Genomic DNA, 25,136 nt, shown 5'->3' with positions numbered 1-25,136 from the left:
CCATTGCCTAACAAGGAATACCGTTATTGTATACGAACACATTTTTTTAGTTTTTCAAATGTTTATAGGCTGAGATCGAAACCACAGCCTTCGGTGCAACTGCCGCCATGCCATGCACAATCATAGCAGCCACAGATACGGCGGCCACCACACATGCACATATACATGTAGTCTAATATGGCCCAATTAAAATAGTGGTTTATATTAAAGCAACGCAAATGCTCAAAATTAAATCCCAGCGCATGTCTCGGAATAAAGCAAGCATAAAAAAAGCCGTATAACCAGTTATTTTGACTCCACCAGTCAAAATGGTTGCTAAATGCTTAAAAAACATATTTTTTTTTTTTAATTTTTGATAACAAGTTTCAATTTAATTTCGATTAGAAATAAAATATGTATAATCCTAGTTCAAAAAGCAAGTTGCTAATTTTAATTGCTAAAACTAATAGCCAACCCAGTCGAATAAACATCGCCTGTGCAACATAGGAATTCACACAAACAAATTTAAGGTTCAACAAACTAGTTGTTTTATTAAACATTACATGTACATAAATCAACAATCTGATACGAATGCTAAAAAGCAAAAACTTGCTTTCCATTAAAAAATTTTAACAATAATTATATAATATTTTATGCTTAGCCGTAGCATCTGCGTAAATAGTAAATGCAATTGGATTATTCTATTTTATTGCTTCTCCAATTAAGTACAGAGCAGTAATTTTCATCGTTTGGTCACTGGCTCTTATAGTCACAGCTGCCACCGGCTTATGTATAAGAAACATATTCGAAAAAAAAAATTCACAAAACTTTGAGATTTTTGCATTTTAAGGCACAACAGGAATGTATTTGTATTTTCTTTTACTCTTTGTACTTTTCTTAATCGGGGTATATCTTACAAAAACGTATCGTATCGTAGACGTATTCCATCTCCGGACGGTCGTCGGCTTCAAAAGCTACACATTGGGTACCTAATAAAATTAAGTTCTTACACATATCACGCTCGCCATTTTGTATCGGTTGTCGCGCATCGATCAAATTGCCTAGCTCATCTTTGCGTATGCCTTTGATATATTCTGCCAACAACTCTGGTTTGCGATTATGGTCTACTGCACGCAAGCCGGTGAATGCTTCTAGCAACATAACACCATAACTGTATGTGTCCACCTTTGTGCTTAGCTTTTTACCACGCAAAAACTCTTGCGGTAAATATGGTTTAGTGCCATAAATTTGTGATACTGTCACAGAACGACTCACGGCAGCCGGGCCCTCGCGCGCCAAACCGAAATCCCCTATACGCGGCGTCAAACACACATCGAGCAGTACATTGGCAGGCTTGATATCACCGTGTATGAGCGGTTTTGCATCACAAACGTGCAGGAAGTTAATGCCACTAGAAATGGTGAATAATTTGTTAGTATTACTATAATACTGTATTAGCGTCTTTTTTTAACATACCGCGCTGCACCCAAGCAAATTTCTACACGCTGCTCCCAAGTCAACGGGGTTTCTTTTTTTGAGTACAAACGCTGCTCTAAGGTACCACCCTTCATAAGCTGATACACCAGACAGGGTTTGTCGCCATTCAAAGAATATCCAAAAAGTGGCAATACATTGTCGTGACGGTAACGGCTTAAATGTTTTAGCTCGTTGAGACTTTGTTGTAGCTGCACTTTGCTGCTGTCACGTCCGTTTACCGCGTTGTATTGCAACTGTTTGACAGCAACTTCTGTGCACTTCCATGTGCCCTTATAAACGGTACCAAAACCGCCTCGTCCGAGCTTTAAGCGGTCACTCCAATTTTCAGTAGCTTCTGTTAGTTCGTCGTAACTGATTTCGATCATATAACGGGCGAATTCACGCACATCTCGTTCGATTCGTTGTGTGGATGTAGGACCGGTCTGTTCATAGGATGAGTAGGAAGTGTTATTATTGGAGTTGCTTACGCCAGATGAAGAAGTGTTTATGGGCCCATTGAGTTGTTTAATATCGGAATTAGCGGCCATAAGCATTGTTAAGCGCGGTTGGCTGCGGGGTATAAGCAGCTGATATTTGCGCTCCACAAAGTCTTTCAGCATACGCATGGCGTGATGTTGCTCTTTTCTGCCAAATATATATATATGTTAGACACAAATTAGTTGATAGCTTAAATATCATATCGTGAAAAACAGGTTCCACTTTAGAGAGTGGTCCAACTTACTTCCACAACAACATGAAGAGTTCAGTGACTGTATGTTTGCATTCAATGCCCCACTTTTGTATCAACTGCCATGATGGTGATTTACCCAACTCCTGCTGCTGGTTTATGAACTGTAATAAGCAAATAGAAGCGAAATGACTTAAAAAACTCAGACACAGCGCACGCATCGGCACCTGCTGTAGCAACTGTAACGCCGGCATTAATACATGGTGTTGCCGCCTATTTAACTTGCTTACCTTCACATCTGCTGGTCGTAATTGCATGATTTCGGCTAATTGCATCCAAATTTGCATTTCGTCCAAATGCTCACAAAGCAGGCGTAGCTGCTGCAATGGCAGCTCATGTATGTATCGGTCTTTGACATAGCCGCTGCTGCTGCTGCTGCCGCCAGCGCCGACGCCTATGCCGCTGCCTCCGCTGCTGTTTCCATTTGTAATACTGTTGTTGGGCGACAATGCACTACGCGAACGTGACACGGACATTCCTCTACAAAGTATCAATACAAAAGCTGTTTAATTTGATGGTTTTCTTTGCTAATGACGTCGAATGTGGTTGACTCATCTAAATATGGGATGCACTGCTGATGCGCTCATTTACATAGAACGGCGGTAAACCACCAGTAGTCACCTTAATATATATTAACTTTCAACAGAGATGAATGTTGATGTTTTTTAAAAATACATAAACTGAATTTTATATTTCGGTTGGAGTTACAATTCATACGCCCGTTCTCATACGTAGTTCACTCAATAATTGTTCAACTGAAAATACAATTTAAGCTCTAGTTGTACCAATTCTCGGAAAACACTATCATAAAAAAAGATAAATAAAATACCTGAAATGAATCGCTGAATCGGATAAATAACGAAAAATATGGAAAACAAAACAAATAGTAAAATAAATTACGCGAGCTTTTATGGCAATTGGAAACTTCAAAAGTCAGGAAAGAGAAAGCACACTGAACTAAGTATAGAGTTGCCTAGTCATTTGCTAAATAATAAATAAATATGTAATATAGCTGAAAATTCGAATTAAACTATTTTGACTGCCGCAGTAAAATGTATTTTTGAGAAATTATTAAGCTCAAAACTACTTCGAATATGAAACATGCAATTTAAATTTTTTTGTTTAAAAGCCACTGGCTAATGGCGCTGGCTATGTCAAACAGCTAAATGCATTTCTTTCATAATTCCACATTAACATCTTCTACTAAATGTGTCTTAACATTTGCCAAATTTCTGTTTTGACATTTGCTTGTTTTCTCATGTTGGCACCTCGCTTACTTAACACCTTATTTTCAAAATTGCATCTACCTGATTGAATTTAAAATTTTTTGTACGAAAAAAACTCGGATGCAGAATTGAATTAGTATGCAATTTTAATGTCAAATTTGCATATTTCTCTATGTAACAAAACAAAACTCTGTTAGGTTAAAATTATTTGAATGCTGCTTCAGAAACTATACCATTTACAGCATGTTTTCATTTTTGTGGGCATAAAAAATGCACACCATAGCAAAGCTTTTCCTTAAAAGCTCAAAATCATATGTTTTTGAGAATAACTAGAAGTATAAAAGAAAACAAATAATAAAATTTTTGATTCACAATAGTTCATCTCGTGTTTGGCAGTGGTTGCGGAGTGTATTTATACGAGTGTTTCGCGTTAACTGTGAAATATATTGTTTACGTCTGTAGACAATTAAAGTATCTAATCAAGTTGACGAGTATAACACAATCTTATAGATATAAAAAGACACTCGTAAAATAACACATCATTCTGATTTAAGGTTTCAATGCGCCTAATGCGCTTGTCGGCGTATCCTATTCAAAAAGTGTTTGACATTGCTCTTAAAAATTTGACGTGCTTCAGTGATCAATTAATTACTTCCCGAAATTTCCTTTGCCAGAGAAATCGAGGCGCGTGTAGTACCAGTCGTTTCAGTTGCAACAGCAATATTGTTTTGGACACTTTATGTCATACAATTGTAAAACGCAACAGTAGCCGCAGTAAACGCACCCCTGCCGAAATGCTCAATCATATGCCATTTTTTGCTAGCGGAGAAATTATACGCGGTTTCGGTCGCGGCTCCAGAGAACTGGGCATACCAACAGGTACGTGTTACAATGTACTATAAACAATCAGCATTTTTAACAATAATCACCTCACGAGTTTTTAACGTGGCTTTGGCAAATAATTGATGACATTTCAACACTTTTTTGTACTGATTTATGCTAAATATTTTATTAATATCTTTTATGTAATATCTACAGCGAATTTCCCATTAGAAGTGGTGAAATCCCTACCAGCCGCACTTTCGTTGGGCATCTATTATGGTTGGGCAAATGTGGATAATGGAGAAGTGTACAAAATGGTGATGAGCATAGGAACAAATCCGTACTTTGACAATAAGGAGAAGAGTATGGTGAGTTAACAAAACAAAACTATCAGTTGAAATTGTTTCCAAAGATTTGAAGTGGAATGCACTCAAGCGTGCCTAATTGAAGTAATTTTAATTTATTGTAGATTAGTACTTTGCTTTCCAATTTCCATAAGCATGTTTTTATTTCCATGCTTCATTTAAGGTGGATATGTAAGCATGAATAACCGTATAACTGTATTAACTGTATACATTTAAGCTCAGGCTCCGCTATCTTTTACATTTGATAATTTCCAAGAAATAGAATGAGGTTGTATGTGACCTGGGCTATATTTCATTATTATATAAATTATTTTGTATAATATGTGTAAATGCGCTTGCTGCGGTGACCGATTGCACCTACTAGGTAATATACACTATGTATGTAGATATAATGTGTACCATACCAAAGATATGCTATATCCTCCTGCGGTTAACTTAGTATTATTTTATTTATAAATTATAAATTATACCATATTTTCAAGATTATATTTCTGTTAGCGTATGTTATGTTACTCTGTCACTGCTCTGTACTTAGCAAAACACGAATAAACTGCTTAGATTCTGCATACCAAAAAATTAGCAGTCTACAGAAATTATCTAAACTGCGTATTAATTACAAAATATAAAGATCTTAAACTCTCCTTACAAGCACTTGGTATCACTATGGATCAATTTCTAGTCTATGCGTGATATACAGGATCAACCAAGTTCAACCAAACCTAGCCTAGCATATATGTGGCATTGATCTATGTGCGATTTACAGGATCAACCAAGTTCAACCTAACCTAGTCTGGAATATATGTGGCAAAAATAGTTCAGGGAATTCAACAAACTTAAGTTCACTTTAATAACACTATTTCTCACTACTTGTCACTGATGCTTCCACTACCTTAATTGCTTTAGCCTAAAAACTTTTATATGACAATGGCACCAACAGTCAGCTTATTTGCAGTTAATAGTTAACAGTTTTTTTTTTTTTTTGAGTTGGCTTGTAAATCAACAAAAAAATTGTACAGCAAAGAGTTTCGTTTTCGATATGAAACCATTTAACACAAGTTTTTTTGGTATTTTCGAATTATATATACATATATACTACTACCTACTATGTATATGTATATATAATTGGATCAATACCCTACTATATCTACGTATTAATACGGAGAGCAAAATTTTATCGTACCTTTTTTTAGTATTTATAGTCAGGAAAAAAGTCGAAACATATACCAATGGATAGCATATGTGGAGACGGTTTGAACAATGTATTAAAATAGATACATAAGTGAATGGGTGCAGGTAAAATGAATCACACTATTTTACCTGTATTATGATATATCATGTTATAATATGTATCATGATATAAAAGTTGAGGAAACAACTGGAAACTTATATATTGTGAATCAATACTATTATAAATTTGTTTCAGAAATTATGATGGTCATGGATTAATTAATGATTGCTTTTTATTATGGTTTTTCAAAAAAAAATATTATATATAAATACATGAAATTAAATGTTTCCAATTCATGAATAAAAAAAAAATTATGATATTTGAAATACACAAATATAGGATCGCTTAATACATTTCAAATGGGATATTTTTCACATTTAATTTTACTACATCTATTCACATATATAATATCATGTAAAAAGTTTCAAAATAAGCCATACACCTATGTATATGTTTCAACTTTTTTCTATGACTATAAATAAAGCGTTTTTCAGTAAGAGCACTTCAACTTTTTTTTGAATAAAACAGAAACGGTTTGACTTTTTTAACTAATTTTTTTTTATTATCGAGTTTGAACATATACATTTAAGTATGAAATTCGGTTTCTTTAGCATGGCCACCGCGTGCACGTTTTACGAAGTCCAATCGTTGAACCCAATTTTCGACCACTCTTTTGCATAAATCGGCCGAAATTCCAGCAATTTCGCGTTCAATATTGGCTCTGACCTCACAAATCGTCGCCGGCTTGTTACTGTAGACCAATGACTTCACATAACCCCAAAGAAAATAGTCTAGAGGCGTCAAATCACACGAGCGCGGCGGCCATTCGACCGGTCCATTTCTGGAAATAATGCGCTCATCGAACTTACTCTTCAACAAATCAATTGTAGCGAGTGCTGTGGGGCTTGTGGCCCCGTCCTGTTGAAACCACATGTCGTCTAAGTCCATACCATTCAATTGGCGCCAAAAATAATCGTTTATCATGTCGCGGTATCAATTTCCATTCACAGTAACGTGCCGATCGTTCTCGTCAACCAAAAAAATATGGGCCAATTACGCCGCCGGCATGTAAACCGCACCAAACAGTGATTTTTTCGGGATGCAACGGTGCCTCATGAATCACGTGTGGATTGCTTTCTGCCCAGTAACGCATATTTTGCTTGTTGACAAAGTCATTGAGCCAAAAGTGAGCTTCATCACTGGAGATGATTTTTTGGAAAATGTATAAATTTTCATAAAAAATTTGCACGATTTGCCATCGTTGCTCAAGTGTGTAGCGTTCCATGATAAAATGTATACTAATGAAGTTTACAAATGACAAGCGAAAAATAAAAAATATTGCGTCGTTCGCCCTCCCTATCGGAAAAAAGTTGAGGCGCACCTATTGAAAAACGCTATACTAAAAAAGGTATGACTCAATTTTGCTCTCCGTATTTATATTATATAACCTCGAAATTTCGACGTACGGGCGATCCTAGTGTATATAAACGTAAAATTCAGAAAAATGCATGAAATTTTTATTTAAATCGATAGTACAGTCCATATAATTTAATGTTTGAAGATTATTTCATGCAAATGTTTAAGGCGACTGCGCTTCAAGTGGCCCATCCGCTTAGTCCAATTTTGGCATACTCTTTCCAATGTTTCGGCCGGTATCTCACATATAAATGCTTTAATGTTGTCTTCCAATGCGTTAATTGAAGCTGGCTTGTCTGAATAGACATGAGCTTTAACATAGCCCCACAAAAAATAATCTAAAGGCGTTATATCGCACGATCTGGGTGGCCAATTGACAGGTCCCGAACGTGAAATAAAATGTTCACCGAACTCGCCTCTCAACAAGTCTATTGTTACGCGTCCTGTGTGGCATGTGGCAGCGTCTTGCTGAAACCACATGTCATGCAAGTCAAGCTCTTGCATTTTGGGCAAAAAAAAGTTGGATATCATTTTACGGTAGCGCTCACCATTCACAGTTACGTTACGATTCGCAGCATCTTTGAAGAAGGACCCTACTGTTGCCTCCAGTCCATAAACCGCACCAAACTGTGATCTTTTCTGGATACATTGGTATGCATGCAATTCTTCTGACTGATCTTCACTCCAAAATCGACAATTCTGCTTATTTACGTACCCATTGATCCAAAAATGAGCTTCGTTGCTGAACACAATTTTTCGGTAAAAAAGTGGATCTTCGGCCAACTTTCCAAGAGCCTATTCCCTTCGACCCTTTGATAAACAAGTTTTTTTTTTTTATTTCACGTGTGTATACTCGTATACTTATATGCAGTTCAACAAGTAAATATTAATAATTAATATTTTTTTTTCACAAAACATATTGTACAAAATAAACAAAATAGCTCGTTGAGACTATAATATTTTATAAGTAAAATTTATTAAGTGTAACACAGCACAAGTGTTTTGTAAAGTTCTGAAAAATATATTAAGCTCTGTATAATTTTAAAACCAATTAAAAGTTAATTGTAACGCTGAACTAAAAGTTTACCTATTTCTGTGGCCGTTTCCACAGTACCCGGCATTAATGCACGTACACATTCTTAAACTTAGGCGAATAAATTTTATTAAAAATACTGGCTGGCGCTCATATCCACAAAACGTCCAATTTGTTGCATGAGGCTTGTTGCGGCACCGCGAATCGAAGGTTATTGAGCGCCGTGTCCAAATGCTATTTTAAAAGAAGACTATGCAATTACTTACTTAAATATAGATGAAGTTGTTGTTGTAGCAACATAAACTTCCCCCATACATGTACGGATACATCCGGATCATTGCGGTATACGTAATTCCGTAAAGAAATATAGACTATATTCGGCAACACATGCATTCAACCACTACGGCCCTAAAGCAACAGGAAAAATAATAACACGAAAGTCTTTTGAATGAAACAATTTGATTTAATTTAAAATAGTTCTTTTTCCACTCGATGCGAGTTTGAGATCTCATTAATTTTTGTCAATGGTCAGCCACTTTGAACGCTGTTTCTCTCATTCGAATGCCATTTAATTTTTGGCCATATCTCAAAGAAGATTCCTGTGTCCCGATGCAAGTAGTGAAGTATACATTTTTCTATGGAATGCGCGCTGTAAATTACCTCGATAATTTCTGAAGAAAAATTTTAAATTAAAACAATGCGCTCTTTCATTAACATTCATTGCATTCATAATTCATTTCAGTTAAAAACTTGTATAAGTGGAAATTATTGAGAACAAAGGATATACATATATGTATGTATATGTACATAATACACTTAAGTGTATAGAATTTCTTGGCCAAAATTGCAGTGCACAGACATCTTGATATACTGTGAATAGAATAAAATCATTGTATTCTTAATTTCCGTATTTGTACAAATTTTCTAGTATAAAGTGAAAAGTTAGTTTCGGGCTAATCTTGGACTAAACATGAATTATGTTATTATTACCTACGTTAAAATATTTGTATAACAGAGATGTAAATATACATATACATTCAAATATACATACATACGTTCACACATGTACTACGTACTGTATTTTGAAGTCATTCATCATGTGCGCTGTGCGCGCACTTCCATTCCGTACAACCTTATCATTAAAAGTTAATTTTCAAATATGTACTCTCGTGGCCACGCAAAGCTTAGCAGTAAATTTGTTCGTGTAAATATGCATTTCAACCGTAGTTACAGCGGTTCTAGTCGAAATGATTCAAATTTTTATTCTTTTGCTTTTATTTGAAATTGAAATGCAAAATATTGTCAAATGTATTTTAGGAGTTTGTGGGAAATCGTGCGTTAAACATAACGACGCAGTTATGACTTTCAAAAAAATCAATTTTTTTATTGCATTTTTGTAATGTACATATATTCAAAAGTATACGCACGAAATTTGAAGTAGATCTAAGCAATACTTTCGGAGTTATACCTAAATATGTAGAGATGCTTCGGCACGTTTTAAGGTAGGTATTGAAACTTTAAACGTGTTTTTTTCAAAACGGCATTTTTCAAGTCGGTGTACACGATATCTCGAAAACGGCTTGTTTGATCGGTCAACCGTTTTAACTCAATCTTTAGAGATACATTTTCTAGTAATTAATCGTTCCTTTTGTAAATCTGATACTTATTTTCCATTTTATAATCAATTTACGGCCAAATTTTAACGTAAAAATCGAAATCATTTCTTTTAAGAGCTGCCATTTTGTGAAAATTCACTATTTTGATTAGCCGAACGATTAATTACTAGATAATCTAATATATTAACAAAATTTGTTTGGTTTTTTGATTTCAGATAATCCAATCCTGAGTTACGATGTACACCGTAACTCGTTTTTTTTTAAAGGAGGTTCCAGAAATCGCCTGCAGCGCGCTCTATAATCAACATTTTCATAATTAAAAAATGTGCGCAGATATAAGCAACTCGTAACTAAAAATTATTTTTACTTTAGAAAAATAGCGAGTGCCTATTCGCGAGAAAGCGAGAAAAGTTGGATGTAGTCATCCAACAATAATAAATTTACCCAAAAAAAAAAAACAAAAGAGTTAGAATTGGAACTAGGAAAACGCCATCTCCCCGAACAGATGGTGTTAATCGTAGGATTTGCTTAAAGAACTGTTTTAAAAACTCCACAGAAATTAGAAAGAACCATCATAATGTAGCCATAAGTTCAAGAACCGTACGCAAGAAGCTGCAGGAGTACGGCTTGAATACAAGGAAATCCGCGTAAACCCCACTTTTGTCTAAAAAATAAGACCCTGTGGGAATAGGTACAAACGTAACGTAACTGGTCCGTGGAGCAATGGGAAATAGTAAGGTGGTCGGATGAAAGCAGCACTACAATGACCATTTACGGTACGCCCGTCGATTTCCAAGGGAACGCTTTAAAGAAGGCTTTGTGTGATGAGAACGGTTAAGGATCCTGAAAACCAAATGGTCTGGGTATGCTTTTCCTTCTATATACGGGGTTCTTTACTCTTTCTTGATGAAATGATGAACGCCCAAAAGTATGGAGAAGTTGTATCCAATTGTATCGTGTCCGTCGTAGAAGTACAATATGGGTATACTTCTGAGGCTATCTTTCGGGACAACTCTGCTCCATGTCGCTTGAGCTAAATCGGTAAGCTTTTATACGATATTTAGTCATCGACACATTCCCATGTTTATGGTTAAGAAAAGTGCCATCTGTCACCATTTTGTTCCGTGCAGCTGCAGAAAATGTTGGCAGATTTCAGAATTTCGCATACGGTGTGGTCAGGAAATTATCTCGACATGCACCCGATTGAGTATGTATGGCACGCGATGGAAAAAAGTGACTCAACTTAGACCAAACTCTAAAGCAGAACTTGAAAAAGTGCTGAAAAAGATATGGGAACAGGATATTCCAAACGAAATTCTTGAAAACCTCGTTGCTTCAATGCCTGCCCGGATTCAAGCAGTTATTGCTGCCAAAGGCGGTTCAACTGCATATTAAAGCATTTAAAACATTTGAATGTATAGTAAAAATTCGCAAGTGTATATAACAGAAAAATTACCTTCGTAGTTAAAAATTAATCATTTTTTGCTAAAAAAATACTCGTTTATGAAGCATTATTTTGTATTTTGTAGATGTCGTAATTTTAAGAAAGATTTGGTAAGTTAAACCGCAGTAATTGGGGGAAAAGTGCAAAAAATGAGGTGATAAGGTTTGCGTGGCCACGACTGTATATATGTAAACATAAGTATCTTGACGAACCACCATAAATTATCGACCCCAAGCGATCAATGCACGTAATACAGACAAGTGACCAGTATTCAAAAATACCAACCTTTCGACAATAAGTAGATCAAGATTACAAAATAAGTATATTTGCACGCATTTAAGTAGCACTCGAGTGATTTGTAGGCTAATTATCTAAAACATTTTACATACTATTTATAAATTTTATAAAATGTCTACTCAACTTAGGCGCTTTACCTTGCAGGAAACTCATATTCTGCATAAATTCGATGGCGATCTGTATGGCCACTTACTTAAGGTTTGCATCGTCGGCTATCTGCGTCCGGAACGTAATTTCGACTCACTTGAAGACCTAATTAGCGCTATAAAAGCAGATATCGCAGAAGCCATAAACTTGCTGGACAACGATGAGGAGAGTCGTCAATTGCAATGTTCGAAATTTTTCCAAGCGAATGAATGCAATGAAAGTACAAAACCCACGACGACGCATTTAAATATTGACAATATGAAAAATGGTTCCGCATAAAGTTTGACCGTCACAATTACTTAAATTATATAATATTTGTGTGGTATTTAAATTTTTATGTTCACCTCAGTATATGTGTACAATGTGTAATTTAAATTGTAGTGCAATTCTTTTATGTAAAATTTTTTGTTTTGCTTAAAAATTAACAGAAAAAATCCGCTATTCCTCTAAACCATAAGATACTTAATAAAATGGAAATGCTACATAATGCGAAAAATAATGGTTACTTAAAATATATTGCTGAATATATTTATATTTCTATGTAGTATATGATATTGTGTATTTTTGTACGAATGTATAAATTTAAAAATGCAGTTACTCATGAAAAAAACCATATAAGAAAATTGTGTTGTAAATAAAAATGTAAATTGTTGAAACAAAACGAAAAAATAATATGGAGCAATTTTTAAATAGGTATATTAAACATAATTTGAATTAAAATTCTTAATAAAAATTAACAGGGTGCGACAATATGTACATTGTGTGGAAGTGTGATTAAGTGCTGTACAAATACAGTGAATACTCGAAGTAAACTGTTTATCTATACCTACATATAAATAAAATTGAAGTGTCTGTCTGTGATTTTGAAATAAAAATTAGTTTAAAAAAACTAAAAAAACACGCTTTTATTGCTAATCGAACTAAAAAGTAGAAAATAAATTTTAATGACAAAGGGACCTATAATGAAGTAATAGCAAATCGAACGATCAGTTAGAAGCGTGGGATGCTTGATATAGTAAATATTACAATCATTTTATTGGCAACTACCTATGTACTGAGGGTTATGAAAGTGAAGCAAAATGCAATATTTGCAATAAAAGCGGGTTTTTTAGTTTTTTTAACTATTATTTATTTTTAGTATATGTAGGTGTTTACGAGTAATATACTATTACACAACCGCACACTAAATACTAACCTCAATGGTGGTGTGGAAACTGAAAATTCCCATTTTTTGTTTAAAAACATACCCAATTTATGTTTCTACCGGTGTGCCAATATTGGCAAATGTTATAAAAAATGCACATTTTTCAGCGCTCTCACGAGAAGAAGAGTTCCCCATCTAGTCTATGTTGTGTGTTCCGAGTCGATCAGATTTTTAGAAGCCAGTGAAAATTAAGCTCAAAGATTCCGTTACATACATACATACATACATACATACAACCCGAGCTAATAAAAGTGTGTTAATAAAGGCAATTTAAGTTCATAGACTTATTTGCATGCAATTAAATAAAACGTTTTTCTTTATTTATTTTTGTTTTTGCCAGTCTGCGTGGGGTAATATCCGAGACAGCTGAACAGATTTTGGCGGTACTTTCACTGGCATATACAGGTAGATGCGTTCTTTAATCCCGTAAATGTAACCTGGTAGATTGTAGAGACATGTACAGGTACAATAGACTCACAACTTATTTGATGCAGATAATAGATTTTTAGAAGAAAAAAAATGACTCGATGCTTATTAAATTTAATAAAAAAATGTAGACGTCTTGTAATGAGATATGTACATATGTATGTACTGTTTACTGTTTACCACTGCAGAAAGAGCAATAACAAAAACAAAGCTTGCTAAAAAAATATAGAAACAAATAGTTTTCTCATCAAAATATGCTCACAGCTTAAATGATGCAGTGTATTTTATATTTCTCTGAGCATGCAATAACGGTGAAATGTATTTTTTTCTGTTTAGCGTAGCGTGTTAAGTCATTCACAAAAAATTTTTGTAAAGAAAAGTTGAAAAATTAAAATTTTTTGAAATGCGAAAAAGCACCTTACTTGAAAAAAAGGAAGACGTCATTGTAAAGAGGGTAAAAGCCAACGAAAAATTGCAGACTTTGTTGCTATTAGTTACTCAACTGTCTATCACATTATAGAAAGGTTTCGCCACGAAAACAGGTTAGAAGATATGGGCAGATCTGCGCCAAATAAAATATTTAATGATGCCGATAAGAGGTGGATTGTTCGGAAAGTTAAAGAAAACCCCAATTTAAGTGCTCCAAAATTAACGAACGAAGTCGAAAAATACTTAGGCAAGATCTGTAACCCTGAAACTCTTCGTAGAGTTCTGCGCGAAGAAAATTTTCATTAAGCCCTTGATTAATGCTCGTAATAGAAAACAAAGAATAGAGTTTTGCAGATAACATTTGAACAAAGACATCTGTTCTGGAAGTCCGTTGTTTTTGCAGATGAAAGAAAATTTTAACCTTTTCAGGTCTGATGGGATGTCCTGCGTTTGGAGAAAACCAAGCACCGCGCTTCAACCATGTATTTTGCGCTCTACAGTTAAACACGGCGGGGGCAGTGTGATGGTATGGGGTTGCATGTCCTATTCAGGCGTCGGAAATTTAACATTTATCGAAAGAAATATGAATAAAGAGATGTATCTCGATCTGCTAAAAGATAATTTATTACAAAGTGCGGATAAAATGGGCATTAGGGATTCGTTTAGGTTCCACCAAGACAACGATCCCAAGTATACGGCTGATATTTTAAAAACTTGGCTCATCTGGAACTGCCCATATGTTGTACAGACACCTGCACAGAGTCCAGATCTCAACGTTATTGAGAATTTGTGATCAGTGCTGGAAAATAAAATAGGAAACCAAAATATTTCTAATGCTTCTGATCTGAAACGGACACTACAGGAAGAATGGGATAAAATTAGTTCCGGTTATACAGCAAAACTTGTAGAATCTATGAATTCCCTGTTCTGAAAAACTGCTCTGAATCAAATGTAATGCCCCACTAAGTATTAGCCGTAATCATGACATCGAAATATTAATGTGTTTATGTTTTTTGAATACAGGTATCCCTTGTATAACGCGGTCTTATACAACGCGGTTTCGATATAACGCGATTTGGAAAAATTAGGTTTCAGTACAACGCGAAATTTAGGCTTATATAATGCGAAGGCGAAAATACATAATTATAAAATCTGGTAACACTAATTTGCGTACCACATATTTATAATATGTAATGTATTTTTAATGTAAACCGAGAATTACCCTTTTTTGCCTTAGATAGATAGAATAGATATTAATCTAGCACCTTATTACGAAATTGAAAAGGAGCTTAAAAAAACCACCCACCAAAAACTGATAACAGATTTTGCAATTATAAAACCAGTAGAAGAGCCACAAGGTCCCACAACTAGTTTCTTATCCAATAGCGAAAACTATGTTGAAGAAATATCTTCTGATGAAGCTATTGCTCCCCCAAAACGCCCACGTGCAAAGATCTTTGAAGACAGTGAAACAGATTAATTACCATATGAAGTTTGAAGAATAACAATAAAGTTTTTAATAAACCTTTAATTTGTTTTAGTTTGATTTGAAATTTTTTGTTTTGTGTTTTTAATTGTATTATAAAGCCTGAACTTTAGTATTGAGTTGAAATAGATGTGCATCTGTTATTTTGTATGTATTTTATTTAAAAAAAAACCTATTGGAACATAACCCCCAAATTTATATGAAAACTATGTTTTAGATAACGCGGAATTACATAACGCGAAATTCTTCTGGAACGTAACTATCGCGTTATACGAGGGATACCTGTACTTTTAATTTAGTGCATCATTTAAGCTGTGACCTCAAAACTCTAACTGAATTATTTTAATTTGCCATATCTTTCTTATGAAGAAACCTTTTTAACACACTTTTATTAGCTCGGGTTGTATGTATGTATGTATGTATGTATGTATGTAACGGAATCTTTGAGCTTAATTTTCACTGGCTTCTAAAAATCTGATCGACTTGAAATTTTGCACACCTATCAAGGACCGATGACAATGCAATAATTTGATAAAAGTTTTCCATTATCCTTATTAGCATTGCCAGGATTAATATTTTCTTTTTTTTACTGTGGGCAAAAAGTAAGGTGAATTTGGTTGTAAAATGAAAAATCTTTATTTATTCTTGTAAATCAGTTTCTCAGGCTCCCTCCACGAAATAAGTTCTTCATCCCGATTACTTCTTTATCACGGCCGATAACTGCATAGCTTTATACTCACAGTCGATAAGAAAGGAATTAAATATAACACGAATATACCGAATCATTTATTCACTGACTGCAATGATATCAATAATTTTCATTCATAATAAAAAATTGTTTAAAAAAAAAAAACTAAAAAACACGCTTGTTTGCTAATCGAACTAAAAAGTAGAAAATAAAAAATAGTTTAAAAAAACTAAAAAAACACGCTTTTATTGCCAATCGAACTAAAAAGTAGAAAATAAATTTTAATGACAAAGAGACCTATAATGAAGTAATAGCAAATCGAACGATCAGTCATAGTCAACTACCTCAGAACAGAATTATAACAAAAATTAAGATACAAATAGAGTAATTCAAATTAGAGTTAAAAGCGTGGGATGCATTTTGCTTCACTTTCATAACCCTCTGTACATAGGTAGTTGCCAATAAAATGATTGTAATATTTACTATATCAAGCATCCCACGTTTCTTTATTTGTTGTTAAATAAAACATGTTATTTAACAATAAAAAAATATACGATTTTTTCTGCAATGGATATATGTAGGTACCATAAAATATATTTGATATTTTAATAATTTTTTTTTGCTGCATCATTATTTATAATTAGAGTTGGATTATATTTATTAATAATCTATGCATACTTACTCCATTAAATTAGACATTCTTCAAAAAAAGAAAATGGAATGGAAGGTAGTTTCGGAGTCGAGATATTTCATAAAAATCGTATTGAAGGCTCCATTTGATTCATATTTACCCTACGAGATGAGATATAATTTGTGTGATCAAAATATTTTTGTTAAAAATAAGTTCGGTAAATAGAACCGCGATTAAGATAAATATTTAAAGTAATACACTTTTCGCTGCCAAGCCACTCACATAAAAATAATTGAGCGTATAAAAATAATTGAGCACATAAAAATAATTGAGAGTATAAAAAAAGTTTTTAAAAAATTTGCGTTACAGTCGCTGAACTTTTCACAGTCATTGCCTTCAAACGATTTTCTATGTCAGCTTTTGAATGTAGCATCACTACACAGTCGAGGCACACTTCTGCCATGCTAGTACGAAATCTATAAAGCAACTTCAATAGCAAATAATGAAGGTTAAAATATGATTGGTTGCTGCATTCTTAACTAAGACAGGATCAGCTATAATTTACCTAAGCAACACTAAAAGACATAACGACATAACGTAAAGTAGATTGAGATTTTCGGCAGAAGATTGTCTTTCACAAGCTTACATATAACAGTTTCGGAGTAAAATAAATCCAATCCAGTCAATAATTTAATTCATGTACAAGTCGACGGCAGGTGAATGGGGTACAAATCGATACATAGCGGCATGAATGCGGTTGAAATATAAATCCACCTGGTTCACGTAATGAAATATGGTAAGACTTATTATAAAAATAAACGCTGCGGCTGCCGTAGTCAAATGTTTGGAGCTTGAGTACCATGCGGAAGTGCGCAGGTTCGAGTATCCGTGCATGAGACATCAAACGATAGAAAGAGTTTTTTCTAATAGCGATCGCCCCTCGACAAGCAATGGCCAACCACCGAGTGTATTTCTCCTAATAAAAAATCATTACCGTTCGGAGTCGACTTAAAACTGTATGCTCCTCCATTTTGTGAAACAACATCAATACGCACGCCACAAATAGGAGGAGGAGCTCGGCCAAACACCCAAATAGGGTGTAAGTGACAATTAGATATGTATGTATATTTATATATATACATATATAATATCTGCATATGCGTGTATACGTGAGCTTGTGCGATAAAGCAACAAACAAAAGTTCGATCCGCACCAACATGCCATTTGAATTCAACTGTTTACAGTTTCCCAATGATCATAAATAAGCACAAGACCATTCATAAAAAGTCGGGACATTAATTTATTTTTACCATACATGGAAAATCAAAAAACGGATAGTGTTCATTTTACTTAGCTTAGTACCGACCAGTGGTTTCCAGACTATGGGTATAACTGCGAAGATCATGCAAGGTTTCACTGTTTGCCATTTAAATTATTGATTAAAAGAGTATTTAATTATTTTACTGCTCAAAAGCAAAAAAGAAACCGACAATCAATAAAATTTGAAAAATCAACAGGATTTTTCAGTCACCTCAAACTTGCAATTTATCAAAATTCAATGGGCTATAAATCAGAACAAAAACAAAAGTAAAATTGTAAGGTAACGGATGCTGTCAAATCAGTCAGGTAGTTTTTGGTGGTTGTGATCTTTAATAATACGTTCATACATTCTCACCACATAAAGTCAGTTCGCTATAGTACCTGAAGGGTTTTTTTGCAATTTGCTGGTATGAATTTCGAAGCGCTCTGCTACTTTGTTGTTGCCTTATTTGTTTCTTTATATTGTTATTGAGATTTTAACAATAGAGCAAATAAATTACAAAAGCAAAGTGCATGTAAATGTGTTGGGGCTCTAGCGAAGCCACCTTCCTTTGAATTCGTCTTGGAGTTCTCGTTTGAATTTGATCTCTATTAAGGCGAATTCATGAATGCCCCTTGATCTCACCACACCGCGGCGAATCTATACAAGGTGATGTCGGTAGAGCAACTGATTTGTTATTTTTCTTGCGATTTGGTATTTTGACTATCAAAGTGACCTGCTTTTTTGCTATTGCTTAGTTTGTTTTCATTCTGATTGAATTTCGACATTCAGCTAAGAAGGATAGAAGACACACATAGAATAAATAGTGCTCACATCAGCCCGCACGCGCATATATTTGCAAGCAAAGGTTTATTTAGTTTCTGTACTGACATTACTAAATTGTCAAATTCGCCAATAGCAAAGTAGTGGTTTGAGGATGGCGTCACGATGTAGAAAATGGAGAAGATGACGCTTTCTGAAAACCTCTACTTTGTTTGGCGAATTTTAAAATTGAGTAATGACGTCACTCACAGAAACTAAATAAACCTTTGCTTACAAATGTATGCGCGTGCAGGCTGATGTGTGCACGATTTATTCTATATTCTTGGCTTTCCACTCACTTTCGATTTTACTTCCTCTCCTTTTTCTTTTTTTAATTTCTGTACTGGCGTCACGGCATTAGGGAAGCTGCAGTCTTGTACTCTATCATTTTTGGGATGGCGCCACCTTTGCATTCTCTACAAGATGGATGGCACCTTGTATGAATTCGCCTTGATCTCAACTTTTCGCGTGCTTCCAATTCGACTCGTCTACAATCTCTACAATCAATCAGTCCAACAAGATTTGTTACGGTGAGAAGAAGTGTTCATTTGTGTGAAGCGCGAATTTCGTTGCCTGAACAATACGCACATGGTAATTCTTATATGCTGGCTACGCTGGATGAAAGCCCAATAGCAAATTCGCAAATTGATCGCGTAACGCATGGTTGACCTAACCAGACAAGAGGTTACAAACCGGAAACCGTAGGCAGTGCGTCAAGGCTAACAAGCGCGTATATACAATAAATTTACAATCAGCTATCTATCAACAAACGTTGAACAAGTGAGTATTGAACATGGCAACAGCTGAGATCGATGGGTGTAGGGCTGGTGGTAGCACCGCAGAAATGCAACCAACAGAGGCGGAGAATAGATTGTCAGTGGGCTTGGCATTGGGGCAGGAGAATATGGGGGCGAAGGCATTGGATACCTCAGAGCCAGCAACCGGTTTGACACACGAATGTGGTGTTTTTGGCGCCATCGCTTGTGGCGATTGGCCAACACAGATTGATGTGGCGCACGTGATTTGTTTGGGATTGGTAGCGTTACAACATCGCGGCCAAGAATCGGCTGGCATTGTGACAAGTGGAGGCAAATGCTCGAAAAATTTTAATACACACAAGGGTATGGGTATGATCAGTACGCTGTTCAATGACGAGTCCATTAAGAAACTCAAGGGCAACCTTGGTATTGGACACACACGTTACTCTACCTCTGCCGCCTCGGAGGTGGTTAATTGTCAGCCCTTTGTTGTGCACACACTACATGGAGCCATTGCTGTAGCGCATAACGGTGAACTGGTTAACTCTGAGTCGCTTAGGCGAGACTTGCTTAGCCGAGGCGTTGGTCTGTCAACCCACAGTGATAGCGAATTAATTGGACAATCGCTATGCTTATGTCCTGAAGGTGTCTCCGAGCTGGAGGGGCCAGACTGGCCGGCACGCATACGTCACTTTATGCAATTGGCGCCTCTCTCGTACTCACTTGTGATGATGTTTAAAGATAAGATTTATGCGGCGCGCGATCCATACGGTAATCGACCGCTCTGCCTTGGTAAAATAATGCCTATAAATATCGATTCAAATGCCAAGGTCGACGATGTCTCCGCCGATGGTTGGGTGGTATCCAGTGAGAGTTGCGGTTTCTTGTCGATTGGAGCGCGATATGTGCGCGAAGTGGAACCGGGTGAAATAGTAGAATTGACGCGTAACGGTTTTCGCACCATTGATATTGTAAAATTGCCAGACTACAAGCGTATAGCGTTCTGCATTTTCGAATATGTTTATTTTGCGCGCGGCGACTCAATCTTTGAGGGGCAGATGGTGTATTCGGTACGCATGCAGTGCGGTAGGCAGTTGGCACGCGAGGCGCTTATCAATGCTGATATAGTGAGTTCAGTGCCGGAGTCGGGTACAGCGGCGGCGCACGGCTATGCCAGGGAGGTGAGTGTTACATTTTACGCGTTTGTTTATAAATATTAAAAAAAAAAAATACTTTGAGTTAAATGAAAAAGTTTTTCCTCAACGTTGTTTTATATTTATTTTAGTTAATTAGATATTCTTTTATCAAAAAGTTGATAAACAAACGTATGAGTGAAAAAACAAATTTAAATTAATATTAAAAAAGTTAAAATTACATTAAATTGGAAACTCACTCAAATTGAAAGTGAAAAATAAGTTTTAACGAAAAATAACTCGTTTTATGTATCATTTTTAATTTATTTATTGCCATTTTAGTTGTCATAAAATCAAAAAAAAAATGTGTTTTTAAATTAGAGCTTAAAATATACAGAAGGTGACAATAATCAGATATAATCCGATTTGGCATTTAAATAATAATTAGGAAAAACAGAGGCTTTCTTACAATTTACCTAGGCCCTATAGTCCGGGAGCCAGAGGTCGACTTTGGACTGCGTTTTTATACCCTTAAATTCTTGACTATACTTGTGATTTAGCTTTCATGAATAACGAAAGTGAACGTCAGCCGGCGCACCCGCGGTGGGTGTGATTGTGGGAGGGTACGAAACGTGTCGAAAAAAAATTTCTACCAACTCATTTTATACCGGCTGAAATTTTTTTCATGTATTGTTGACATTTAGTAGAATAAAAAAAAGTCAACTGCGCGGTAGAGGGAGAAAACACGTCAGCTGAACTTGTAAAATAAATTAAAAATTAAAACTACTTTATGCCGATTGAAATTTTTTTTTACATCATTTTAGACACATATGAAAATATAATAATGATGATTAGCTGCGTTTATAGCGGTGGGAAGACCGGCAGCCGAAACATTGAAAATTCCGCGCGCCGCCGAGATGTGTGACCGCAATGATACATTCTTGCTTCGGCTGAAGGTCTTCCCACCGCTATAAACGCAGCTAATCATCATTATTATATTTTCATATGTGTCCAAAATTATGTAAAAAAATTTCAATCGGCATAAAGTAGCTTTACTTTTTAATGTATTTTACACGTTTGCCTGTTCAGCTGACGTATTTCTCCCCCTCTACCGCGCAGCTGACTATTTTTTTTATTCTACTAAATGTCAACAATACACAAAAAAAATGTCAGCCGGTATTAAATGAGTTGTTAAAAAATTTTTTCGACACGTTTCGCAGCATCCTACGCCCATAACCACCGCTACTGGACCAGTTGACGGTTGGTTTCGTCATCCAATGGATGGCGTCTGCCCTTAGTATTAAAATCAATCGACATGAAATGATGAGGTCAAAATGACCCCTGGCTCCCGGACTACTAGGCTTTCTTACAATTTACCAGTTTCTTATTTTTTCGTACAAAGATATTGTATATTTCTTTAATAAGCTCAAAAAAAAAAATTCATTAAAATGTCCAGTGAAGCAATTCAAATTAAATATTTAAAAATAGAATTTTAATAAATTTTAATAATTTGTAATATATATTTTTTTAATTTTTTAATGTTTTTTTTGTGCAAAAATAACGGTTATAAATTTTGTTTTAAATTTACGACATATACCAATCATATTTGTTGAGTTAAAAGTTTAAAACATTATATGATCATTTCAATTTATTATATCATTATATTATTATTATTATTATATATACATCATTATTATGGCGGCCGCCGTAGCCGAACGGGTTACGTAACTTATATTTGGAGTTCACAGAGAAAACGTAGGTTCGAATCTCAGTGAAACACCAAAATTAAGAAAAACATTTTTCTAATAGCGGTCGCCACTCGCCAGGCAATGGCAAACCTCCGAGTGTATTCCTGCCAGGAAAAAGCTCCTCATAAAAATATCTGCCGTTCGGACTCGGCTTGAAACTGTAGGTCCCTCCATTTGTGGAACAACATCAAGACGCACACCACAAATAGGAGGAGGAGCTCGGTCAAACACCCAAAAAGGGTGTACGTGCCAATTATATATATATATATATAATATACAATATATGTATATATATGCATCAAAATAAATTTATTCATCCCGCAGCTTTAAGAAAATATTAAAAAACAATGTTAATTTAGTAAATTAATTTGTATTTACAATGTTTGACGCGTAAAAATTTAATTTATAGTTATAAGAGCCCGCATACCTTTTTATTTGTGAAATACTGAAAATATAATAAATTAAATCGTTTTTGTTTTTTTTGTCACGTCCATCGCGCTAAAATGGGTATGAACATTTTTATATTTCTTCTGCTGATAAAAGCGTACAATGCGGATGACGTGTTTTTGTTTTACAATTCTAATTATCTGAAGTCATCTTAATTCTATATATGTTACAAACTACTCCAAGCAACCAAAAATTAAATCCGTTCCACATGCAAACATTTTCTCATATAAATCCGTTCCCTAGGGATTAAGGTGGCTCCTACTGCTGCATTGATTGCATCTAACCAAAGATAAATTCGGGTATAGCCTTCTATGGCAAATACAGCAGAAATATATGTACTTCGGATCCAGGGTTAAGCTGTGCTAAAAAGGGCGGCTGCCCTTGGTCAGGGGAAAACCGAGTCATTCTGTTACACAGTTAAATGCTATCACCTATTTTAGTTTAAATTTAACGTAACTAAAAATAAATAATTGGCGCGTACACTTCTGTTAGATGTTTGGCCGAACGCCTTCGCCTATTTGTGGCGTGCGTCTTGGTGTTGTTCCACAAATGGAGAGACCTACAGTTTTAAGCAAACTCCGGATGGTTTTTTTATGATGTTTGCCATTGCCTGCCAAGGGGCGACCGCTATTAGAAAAAACGTTTTCTATTATTTTGCTGCTTCATGCACGGGGATTCGAAACTACGCACTATCTAATGGTAGTCCCTCACCAACCCATTCGGTTACGGCGGTCGCCGTAACTCCACGCAACTTAATTGAGATATTTAAATTTTTAATCGACCCTCTTCTCTAATTATTGGCTGAAACTGTCGGGTGTATTTTCACATTTTTCTGCATCCTTTGTTAGGTGTTCGTCCGAGCCCTCCAAAAAGATGGACGTACATACTTAGAATAACGGCTTTTGAATAGACAAAGCCTTTTTAATTATTAAAATTTTTGGCTTCATATCCACGATAGATATGAAATTTCTGATCTGAATCGTTCACGTACAAATCCAATAAATAAAATTCAACTTACTATATGATTCTAATTAAACTCTAACTTATAACTAACTATATTTCATATTTCTCTTCTTCCAACCAGTCTGGTTTGCCATTCGCTGAGGTACTCTGCAAGAATCGTTATGTGGGTCGCACTTTCATTCAACCATCGACGCGCCTACGCAAACTTGGTGTTGCCAAGAAGTTTGGTGCGCTCTCCGAGAATGTGGCCGGCAAGAGGCTAGTGTTAATCGACGATTCAATTGTGCGTGGCAACACCATCGGACCCATTATCAAGCTTCTACGCGATGCTGGCGCAGCAGAGGTGCACATCCGAATAGCCAGTCCACCTCTGCAGTATCCCTGCTATATGGGCATTAACATTCCAACGCGAGAGGAGCTCATTGCTAACAATTTGAATGCGGAGCAATTGGCACGACACGTAGGCGCTGACAGTTTAGAATATTTGAGCGTAGAAGGGCTAGTGAAGGCTGTGGAAATGAATAAGAAATCTTCGAGTCCGCGTAAAGGCGCTCATTGTACGGCCTGTTTGACCGGCGAATACCCCGGCGGGCTTCCGGAAGAGTTAAGCTGGTGAATGGGGGGTGTGTAGAGATTGAGCGAAAGTGGCTAAATAATTTTAAAACTACATTATTATATTACATATCGTCACATACAGTCACACTTTTAGTTTATGAAGTGCTGTAAGACAGCGATAAATGTTTACGTGCATATAATTGGTTTTCCTTTCCCTTTTTTTGAATTTGTTTTTGTTTTTTTGCTAAATTGTGTGTCACAACTTTCACTGTTGTTTAATTATATATTTAGCAGCTAAAAGAGACATTTCTATCATTTATTAATATTTCATTGTATAATAAATATTTGCCTGTACATAGTAAGAAAAACTATTGCATTTAGCTCTATAAGCATTGGTAGCCTAACGCAGCATTCCCATTTTAAACATGTAATCAATATTTGTAATTGGTGTAATTGTAAGTTTCGCCACTTACAAGTTTGGCACTATCATATTTTGTATACTTTAAGCACTTAAAAATCTGCCTACAATAATTAATAAAAATATAAACAAATACTGACTCACAAAAGTTTTCATCAACTGTTTTTGAAAAGAATATCGGAGGTCTTTTTTATTTTGACCAGTTTATTAGGTCGTTTTTGTAATAGCATTAACATTCCCCATATATGTATGTAGGTATGTATGGGGAATACTGTCGGAGTGACAGTCGTTGGTCGGATATAAATTCGAGACGTTCCAGCAACGTAGAACT

At 35.4% G+C, this 25,136-nt stretch overlaps 3 protein-coding genes across 5 annotated transcripts; 2 read left to right on the top strand and 1 right to left on the bottom strand.

Moving 5' to 3' along the window:
* Positions 1-503: 503 nt before the first annotated feature.
* On the bottom strand, positions 504-3,139 carry LOC128865772 (serine/threonine-protein kinase pelle). 3 transcript variants are annotated; one of them, XM_054106121.1, is made up of 6 exons: positions 3,033-3,139; positions 2,825-2,958; positions 2,434-2,683; positions 2,198-2,307; positions 1,456-2,100; positions 504-1,390 (listed from the first exon to the last, which is right to left on the bottom strand). In XM_054106121.1, exons 3-6 carry the CDS (start codon positions 2,677-2,679, stop codon positions 877-879), a joined length of 1,515 nt encoding a protein of 504 aa, XP_053962096.1. In that variant the 5' UTR covers positions 2,680-2,683; positions 2,825-2,958; positions 3,033-3,139; the 3' UTR covers positions 504-876. The 3 variants fall into 3 exon arrangements, with proteins under 3 accessions (XP_053962096.1, XP_053962086.1, XP_053962102.1); XM_054106111.1 differs by having other exon boundaries at positions 2,434-2,958; XM_054106127.1 differs by lacking the exon at positions 2,825-2,958 and having other exon boundaries at positions 3,033-3,131.
* A 665-nt stretch (positions 3,140-3,804) lies between these two features.
* Positions 3,805-12,673, top strand: LOC128865765 (putative riboflavin kinase). The gene is made up of 3 exons (XM_054106098.1): positions 3,805-4,308; positions 4,468-4,619; positions 11,795-12,673. Exons 1-3 carry the CDS (start codon positions 3,990-3,992, stop codon positions 12,074-12,076), a joined length of 753 nt encoding a protein of 250 aa, XP_053962073.1. The 5' UTR covers positions 3,805-3,989; the 3' UTR covers positions 12,077-12,673.
* Positions 12,674-19,284: 6,611 nt separating this feature from the next.
* On the top strand, positions 19,285-24,712 carry LOC128865758 (amidophosphoribosyltransferase). The gene is made up of 2 exons (XM_054106084.1): positions 19,285-20,722; positions 23,954-24,712. Exons 1-2 carry the CDS (start codon positions 19,577-19,579, stop codon positions 24,446-24,448), a joined length of 1,641 nt encoding a protein of 546 aa, XP_053962059.1. The 5' UTR covers positions 19,285-19,576; the 3' UTR covers positions 24,449-24,712.
* Positions 24,713-25,136: the final 424 nt, after the last annotated feature.

The sequence above is a fragment of the Anastrepha ludens genome, chromosome 2 (genome assembly GCF_028408465.1).
Source record: "Anastrepha ludens isolate Willacy chromosome 2, idAnaLude1.1, whole genome shotgun sequence".
In the NCBI taxonomy this organism is placed as follows: domain Eukaryota; kingdom Metazoa; phylum Arthropoda; class Insecta; order Diptera; family Tephritidae; genus Anastrepha; species Anastrepha ludens.
Note: the sequence above shows the minus strand (reverse complement) of the source record. Positions and strands in the feature narration are given on the sequence as shown.